Below are 9357 nucleotides of genomic sequence, written 5' to 3'. Positions count from 1 at the left end.
AATTCTCACTTGCTGCCCCTTCAAGGGAAAAACAGAAGTGGTCGTGCTGCTCCTCCTCAGTCCACAGCTGGCTGCGAGAAAACCTAACGAACTTGTGCAAAAATGCCTTCCAGCTGGTCTTACCATCATACGTAAGGTCCTTATACCGGGGCTTACTCCCAGTGGCTTCACTACCTGGGTATTGTGTGGTGCCCTGGTAACCTGGTGAGCCATAATGTGTCGGTGCACTGAAGTTGCGAGCCTGGTTAACCGGGACTGACTGACTAGCATAGTATCCTGGCTGAGTTGCCCCATACAAGTTTGGCTGTACATGAGCTATCCTCTCCCCCTCCCTTTTAAAATGGCAGGCAGGAGTATCAAGATGGGCAGGGCCACAAGTTATTGATACGGGAACACTATGGTGCTGTAATACACTGGGCATAGCCATACCATGGGGTGTAGCTTGAGTATTCTTGCCTCGGTACAACACAGACTGGGCATCGTCGGGCAGTGAGGGTTGGGCTTGCCCACCCCAGGGTTGACAGCAGATGAGGGTGCATGGTTAGGCGTGCTTTTGAAAGTAGCATATAATGATACAGGTTGGGGTTTAACAGCAGTCATGCCAATATCTGAAGGCCAGAGACTAGGTTACTATCTGCTTCTGACTGAACCAGCGCTGGGGACGCTCCAACATTAACAGGGGCTGTGGCAGACATAGTGTGTGGCATTGAGCTCCAGGGTTGCAAATCATCCCCAGGAAGAGAGGACACACTAAAGTCCGCAGGTCTAGGCTGGATCTGTACAGACACTGGGTCCCAGGTAAGCCCTGTAGGGTAAACAGGCCTACGATCATACTTGGAAGTGAGCAGTGCAGGCCTCAAAGGCCTCTCCAGTTGTTGACTTTGACACGGTGTATGAGGTGAAAGGGTGGGGTCAAGTGGGTGGGGTACTTTACCTCACCCAAGCGGCTTGGTCTATAACCAATGGTAGCAGGGCCCCCCAGGTTAGCTGTGTCTCCCACAAGGATAGGGTGGCTGCTAACTGAATACACAAGGTCTACAGAATATGGATGCTCTAACCCTGGATTCAAGGGAACCTCGCTATACTAGTCTTTAGGTGGGGTACAACCCACAGTGCTTTCAGGTGAGCCACACTTACACAAGATACCTATAGAGGACCCAAGGGAATTACTTGACATCATCCCTGGTGAGCTAAATTGGGGCTGGGCAAACCTTCCCTCTTTCCTTGACATACCATGTAACACACTACCATCCCCACAGGGGATGCCCGAGTGCAGGCTGTCCTTGTAGCCTACTCTCTGTTTAAATTTCTTGATGAAATCCGGTTCATCGTCTTTGACACATGACATTTTTTTCCTTTCGACATTGTAAACAATCATCACGTTTATTGTACAACTTAGCTAATAAAATTTAACGGTTACTAGACAGTTCATACCCTTAACAGTTAGGACCTACAAATCAATCTGATTCAGTTGAATAAATTTAACTTGCACATTATTTTTTTTATTTTCAAAAACAATACGGTTTGGACAATATTTTAAGATTAACAATACTTATAGGGGGAGACAATTACCGAACAATTCTGTGGGTAGACAAATTAACATGATACCTAGAAGACCGACCAATATCATATAGGGAAAAGAGAACCAATTATTTTCCCATAGAACTCTATACAAACCTTTTGCCCTCTCAGTACTCTACTAATTCAATTTCAGACAAATCCTTGGCACCATTTGAAACTTTATTCTAAGCGCCTATAAAAAAGCCTGAAAAAAATATAGGGTCCTATGGCGTTTATAAGTCAAAATTGCATTGTTTACAACTTATAGCGTTTGGCAGTAAATGACACTCTGCCAAAAATATCAACCCCAACTTCTACAATCCCCCCTGGTATTTCTATATTCTCTGTAATATTCCTACATTCCATCATTTATTTCAAACATTAATATTTTTACTTTAAAATGAAAATAATTACATTGTACATACCTGAATTCAGCCAATCGGGTGACACACACTATTCAGTACTCTATACTACTTTGTGTAACAAACAAAACCACGTGTACATCCGGGGATTTGGTACTCTCATTCCTATACTTACATATTGACCTATCCCAGAATTAGTCAATTTTGTTATTTTCAAAGACCTTATACTTACCAATGTTTATGTGTGAAAATTGAGGCCTGTCACTTCAGTTTCTTGGAAACTGTGACCATCTTAATTAATGACACCTCCCTGCTGCAAGTAGTGTTCCAGGGAATGAGTTAATTTCATTCCTGTGGTCAGACCTGGATATAGTTGTGACTGTAATGAATATAATATTTATACAATTGCATGGTTTTGTTTTTTGATGTTAATAATATAAAGTCACATTTGTGTCAACTTTTTCATAAGGGTGGATTCTACCCAGAATTTGAAAAAAAGCTCCAAAATTTGATAAATCATGGCTAATTAAGCAAAATTGAAAGTTTTTAAAAAGAGTGATTCAGAATTTTTTTGAAGCTTATGAGAAGTAAATAATTTAAGACTCTGATGTACTAACTGACTCTTATCTAACCCCTCCTGTTAAATAAGTATGTGCAAAGAAGTTTTACCACCCCTCAGTGAAAGGCACTTAGAGAAATAGCAGGTGCCCCTATTATGTTTGTTTACAATTGATTTAGACAGAGCAAGTTTATCCTTTTGATAACAAATTAAAGTTCAGTCTCTGTAGTCTTAAACAGTACTAATCATAAGCTACATTATTGAATTTTATGCCTAGAAAAGAGGAATTCAGGTCAATTTTAAAAAATCAAGATATGCAATAAGTATTACTTCAAACCCCAAAATGTACCTCACAATAATAGGCTGGAAAGTGAAAAGATGGAAAATTTACCTGCAACGTACAGAAAAATGTCCAGCAAAATACATCAGGTGGATAGCGAGTCTCCGTATTCTTCTTATATAGAGAAAAAGCTCATGCGGATCAATTTATGACAAATGTATTGTGCAACATCCTCATATGACACACACATCACATGACATCTTCCTATTGCATACAAATCATGTGACATCCTCCTATGACACAATGTCATGTGACATCCTCCTATGACACAATATCACGTGACACCATCCTATTACACAATTTCATGTGACATCCTCCTTTGACACAATGTCATGTGGCATCCTCTTCATCTTCCTGGTTAAATGACAACAGACTTGAGTTCTTGACAGCCTTCCCTGACTTCTTCTCTCCTTCCTCTTCCTTCTTCTCTCCTTTCTCTTCCCTCCTCTTCTTTGCTGATGATTTTAATTCTGTTGCCTCCTCCCCGCTCCTCTCCACCGGCTTCTTAAAGGTGATCTTACCATCAGCTATGGGTTCTGAGGAGAGAAAACATATCAACATTTCACTTAAATCATATAGGATGATGCACACATAGACTTGTACATGTAATATCAAGAATAAGGTATGGAATATATGAAAAATATATAGAAAATGTATTGTACACATATGATAAAGGATTAACTAGAGAAAAAGAACAAAATGCCCTTGACCCCCAACATTCACTTGAACAAAATTGTAGTGTTGTAGTCTTTGGTTTGTAGTCTTGCTGTATATTGTACATTGTGTATTGTATATTACAGCATTAATCTGAATAATCAAGTCCTGACTCAGATTTGAATGCTTCAGAATTCATTAAGACAGTAAACATTAACATGTCATTTTTTATGGGAATGTTACTATATAGGAGTCTCTGATGATACTGTAGCTTTACAGTTTCAGGTATTTCTCACACATGAATATATGTTGGGATACAGTACGATATACACACCTTCATTTTTGGTTTACAGTATTATATACACACCTTCACGGTTTACAGTATTATATACAAACCTTCCCTCTTTGGTTTACAGTATATATACTCACCTTCACAGTTTAAAGTATTATATATACAACTTCCCTCTTTAGTTTCCAGTATTATATACACACCTTCCCTCTTTGGTTTCCAGTATTATATACACACTTCCCTCTTTAGTTTCCAGTATTATATACACACCTTCCCTCTTTGGTTTACAGAATGATATACATGCCTTCACTCTCTGGTTTACAGTATTATATACACACCTTCATGGTATACAGTATTATACACACCTTCACTCTTTGGTTTATATTATTATATACACACCTTCAGTCTTTTGGTTTACAGTATGATATACACACCTTCAGACTTTTGGTTTACAATATTATATACAGTCACACCTTCAGTCTTTTGGTTTACAGTATGATATACACATCTTCAGTTTTTTTGGTTAACAGTATTATATACACACCTTTAGTCTTTTGGTTTACAGTATTATATACACACCTTCAGAGTTTAAAGTATGATATACACACCTTCAGATTTTTACAGTATGATATACATATCTTCATAGTTTATAGTATTATATACACACCTTCGCTCTTTAGTTAACAGTATTATATACACACCTTCATTCTTTGGTTTACAGTATTATATACAAACCTTCAGGGTTTATGATACACACACCTTCACTCTTTGCTTTACCAGTCAGGGGTGAGACTGAAATCCATCATTTTTGAAAAATGATGGATAAGCGTCATATTTACTAAGTACGTATTTTCGTTATTTTTTGTCAATATGACTTACTATCGTCATATTTTCTTTTTCAACTTAATTCTTCTATCCTGGTTACATGAAAGCGAAATTTGAATTCACCGCTGAAAGAAGAGTGTTTACGCAAGTTTCATTTCATCCGGGTCACTAATTACTGCCGACCACGTGCGTTAGAACATCAACATGGAAGGTGAAAGTTATTATTTAGCGGTAAAATGTCGAATTTTGGTAGAACTAATTCGCCATTTTTACATGGCTTTTAGCCCTATAAAAACATATAGTACACCGTCTGGAAGAATACGTACTTGTAGAGAAAAGTCTCGACAAAAAGTTAAAGCCATAAAAAAGTAGTGCGCCCCGTAAAACAAGCGAGATATTTCAGTGCGCCCAGACCCTCCATTTTGAAAAAAGACGGAATATCATCATTTTCGTCTTCTTTCCTATTTAATGCAAATAAATTGACAAATAACTCTTCCACTCTTATTTTTGCTTGGGAAATTTATACTGTCAACATAACCAGTATTGTAGTCAACTGTATTAGAGAAATGAAGTTCGTTTACGATGTTTTTTGTCCTTTTTTCGGTTGGTGGATCTAACATTTTTCAAAGAGAGGTAACTCGGTATTCTAGAAACACTCTAAATTTTTATGACTGTTTTTCGTCATTTTCTTAAAAATGACGAGTTTAAGTCATAATAAAAATTTTATTTTATGGCTTAAAATCGTCATTTTAAAAATGACGGATTTCAGTCTCACCCCTGACTGTTTACAGTATTATATACACACCTTCCCTCTTTGGTTTACAGTATGATATACACACTTTCACTCTTTGGTTTACAGTATTATATACACACCTTCAGTCTTTTGGTTTACAGTATGATATACATACCTTCATGGTTTACAGTATTATATATATACCTTCACTCTTTGTTTTACAGTATTATATACACACCTTCACTCTTTGATTTAGAGTATTATATACACACCTTCACTATTTGGTTTACAGTATGATATACACACCTTCATGGTTTACAGTATTATAAACACACCTTCCCTCTTTGGTTTACAGTATGATATATACACCTTCACTCTTTGGATTACAGTATAATAAACACACCCTCAGTCTTTTGGTTTACAGTATGATATACACACCTTGAGAGTTTACAGTATGATATACATACCTTCAAGGTTTACAGTATGATATACACACTTTCAAGGTTTACAGTATGATATACACATCTTAACAGTTTACAGTATTATATACACACCTTCACTCTTTAGTTTACAGTATTATATATACACTTTCACTCTTTGGTTTACAGTATTATATACACACCTTCATGGTTTACAGTATTATATACACACCTTCACTCTTTGGTTTACAGTATGATATACACACCTTCACTCTTTGGTTTACAGTATTATATACACACCTTAACGGTTTACAGTATTATATACAAACCTTCACTCTTTTGCAGTCTCTCCACCTCCTCAGCACTTAGATCCCCTTCCCTCAGTTGTACAATCACTGGCTTCTCATCTTCATTGTCTGGTCTGTCCTCCTCCTCATCTTCAAAGTTTGGAATCTCATGCTGTTCCAAAAAATATTAAAACAACTCTCTGATTTTACTTTAATGATTTTTTACAGGATAATAATCCTAATCAAATCCTTCTCTCACATTTCTATTATCACAAGTCTTAACCAGACCCCATTGAAAGTAAACATGGAAGCCTGTTCATGTTTTTGAATGTTTGATATATTTAAGGTCAGTTAAGGAAATAGGATTCCTTATTTTATATTTGTTTTACTTGTCAATGTCTGAGCATTGTTTTAGCTCACCTGAGCCAAAGGTTCAAGTGAGCTTTTCTCATCACATTTTGTCTGGTATTTGTCTGTCTGTATGTAACTTTTCACATTTTTTGACTTCTCCAGAACCTCTGGGCCAATTTCAACACAATTTCAACCAAACCTGCCACAAAGAATCCTTGTTTAAATAAAGGGCCACACCTTCTTCCAAGGGGAGGCAATTATAAATTAGAGAAAAATTAATGGACTATTTAAAAAAAAAAAAAAACCTTCAATCTTCTCAAGAAATGGGCCAGGAAAAATGAAACTAAGTGGAAACATCCTCAGGTTTTGTAGATTTTAATTCCTGATTTTACTTTCGAGCTATGAATTGTGATCATTTTGAAGAGGAAATTATATGTTCTGTTGTCTTCTGCTGAAGCACTGATTGACACCTTTGGTTGTGTAAGGCCAATTGTGAACCCTATTATGGCTATGCTGCTTTTGACCCTTAGTTGACACCATATATGGATAAAAAGTACACTATTTTTTTTACATAGCATGAATCAAAGCAAACAGACCTTCAGATTATTAAGTTGACCAGTTGTCTAAGTATCTTGAGTGTGATGAAGTCAGCCCCACACTGGACTAATACTCTTGACCAAAATGACATTACATGAATTTTGTTTGAAGATTCAAAAATTCCTGTGCTCAATCTCAAAGATTCTTTTCAGTCCTATCCTTGGTGAAGAAAAGAAGACTTATGACTCATTGTAATCATGGGTGCATGGGTTTTAATGTATACAAAGATGTGCAATAGCTTATATTCAGTGTACCTGAACTGCTTATCTGTTGGATAATGGGAACATACTAAAGACCTGATACACTAAAGACCTGATATTTGACCTGATGAAAAATTGTCATATTAAATTATCAATTTAAACTTTCTATTTCTTTTTTTTAGGGAAAATTCTTGTTGATAATAGCTGATAGTAATATAATAATGCCATGTATGAAAAATTCAAAGGTATAGAACTTCCAAGACTTCAAGCTCACCCAGGATAAATTGTGGACCCTGGAGTCATGAATTTTAATAAACTGGTTCAAGTATATATTTATTGCAGAAATCAATGCACTAACCTCCCTCCCCAGGTACACACACATTTTTGTAGGTAACGGGATGTTTCGCACCTAAGCATGGTTCACGCTGCGATGTTTCGCACCAATTCCATTTCGCGCTGAGATGGTTTGCCCCACATTGTTGTACAAATATGTGCTAGCCTACTGAAGTTCGTTTAACAAAATTTTAGATTTTAAACATGTTATATGGTGTAAATTTTGATATTTTTTGAAACATTTTTTTTAATTCAAGAAGATTATATTTGTAGCAGAGACATAATTATTTATGTCTGTGTTTGAAGTATACATAGCATATAATTATGTATTATTTTAACACCATGCTAATTATAATACGGCCATCTAATTAAGTAATTATTGTTGGTTTGACTACCAACACGTCAATTAATAAATTCTCACCTTTCGATCTACAACTAATTACAATTAAATCCTCATGGAATATTTGAAGAACACGATCCGTACTCTTTGGCAGTGCATACATGTATTATTAAGTCATGCATTTGAACACACAACATCTATATATGTATATCTTATAATTGATAAACAATTTATTAAAATGGATAAAAATGTCGTGGAATATTTAAAATAAATTGTGAGATGTTTCGCACCGAAATCGGCGCGAATCATCCAGGCGCGAACCATCTCAGTGCGAAACAGAATTGGTGGCAGGGGATAGTTTCGTACTAAAGACCCGGTCAAATTTCTTAAAAAATTGAGATATCCCCTGTTTGATGTGATATTTTATGTAGAAAAATGATTAGAATAATTATGGGACACATTTGCAGTGCAGCAGAGTGCTTGCTGAAAAAAATGATGTGCAACATGTAGGTGTCACTATGACGCTTATCATATACAGAGTTGTAAATGCGAAACTAAGACACGTGGTCAGTTGCAGAGGAAATTCAGCTAAAAAGCAGTAGGCCTTAGAAGAAGGTGTGTATCTCAGAGGGAAGGTGAATGGCCCCATATCAATTGGTGAATTTTTATTAGGGCTTGCATTGATTTACAGACTACTGGGTGTTTTATCCTGCTCGCTCGGGCCTGGGGGTGGGTTGTGTGGGTGTGAATGAGGCCCAGATCTTGGAAAAACAAGCCAAAATTTGGGGAGTCCCCAGGTGCATTTTTGGTACATGTGCACTCTAATAGGCAGATTACATGTAATTTGTTGACATAATTTGTGAGCCATGGGCATATGAAGTGTAATTGATTAGCCCCTGGAAAACTGTCCCCATGTACATGTTTTTATGGATGGCATGTATATGTGTACCCCCTCGGCACATGTTTGGCATTAAAAAAAACTATCCTCTGCCACCATTGGCGCGAAACATCCCGGATTCGTTTTTGTAGAGGAAATTCGAAATAAGACGCTACAAATGAAAAAAAAAATCTTTTTGTTTTTTGTCGGAACTGTAGACTTCATTCTACATACCTTTGTATTTACTGTTGGACCCTCCTTGTAGCCTACTCTCTGTTTAAACTTCTTAATAAAATCCGGCTCATCGTCTTTAACATTTCGGCATAACGGGCATTGTAAACAATCATCACGTGTATTGTACGACTTAGCTAATAAAATGTCACGGCTACTAGACAGTTCAGACCCTCAACAGTGAGGACTGAAACATCACTTCATACAGTTTAAAATTGAATAAATTGAACTTGCACATTGTTATCTTTTTTTATTTTTAAAAGATTGTCTTTTATATTTAAAAAAAGAATAATGTTTGGACAATATTTTAAGATGAACAACGCTTGGAGGAGATAAAATTACCGAACGATTTTGTGGGGAGACAAATTGACATGATACCTATCAGACCGACCATACACTT

The 9357-nt window shown here is 36.5% G+C and overlaps 1 protein-coding gene across 1 annotated transcript; it reads right to left on the bottom strand.

The window, feature by feature from the left end:
* Positions 1-2902: 2902 nt before the first annotated feature.
* Positions 2903-9330, bottom strand: LOC133199180 (uncharacterized protein KIAA1143 homolog). The gene is made up of 4 exons (XM_061335034.1): positions 9300-9330; positions 8961-9094; positions 6071-6200; positions 2903-3357 (listed from the first exon to the last, which is right to left on the bottom strand). Exons 1-4 carry the CDS (start codon positions 9328-9330, stop codon positions 3152-3154), a joined length of 501 nt encoding a protein of 166 aa, XP_061191018.1. The 3' UTR covers positions 2903-3151.
* Between the last annotated feature and the right edge of the window lie 27 nt (positions 9331-9357).

This window comes from Saccostrea echinata, unplaced genomic scaffold (genome assembly GCF_033153115.1).
Source record: "Saccostrea echinata isolate AGI-Se365-2 ecotype Australia unplaced genomic scaffold, CSIRO_AGI_Sech_v1 ptg000033l, whole genome shotgun sequence".
In the NCBI taxonomy this organism is placed as follows: Eukaryota; Metazoa; Mollusca; class Bivalvia; order Ostreida; family Ostreidae; genus Saccostrea; species Saccostrea echinata.
This window is presented reverse-complemented; position numbering and strand designations above follow the sequence as displayed.

Excerpts from the sequence above, each read along its gene's own strand:
- LOC133199180 (XM_061335034.1), bottom strand. The coding sequence starts at position 9,330 with ATGTCAATTTGTCTCCCCACAAAATCGTTCG. Across the intron at positions 9,095-9,299 it reads TCTCCCCACAAAATCGTTCG|CTAAGTCGTACAATACACGT; the intron begins GTAATTTTATCT and ends ACATTTTATTAG. Across the intron at positions 3,358-6,070 it reads GAGACTGCAAAAGAGTGAAG|AACCCATAGCTGATGGTAAG; the intron begins GTTTGTATATAA and ends TTCTCTCCTCAG.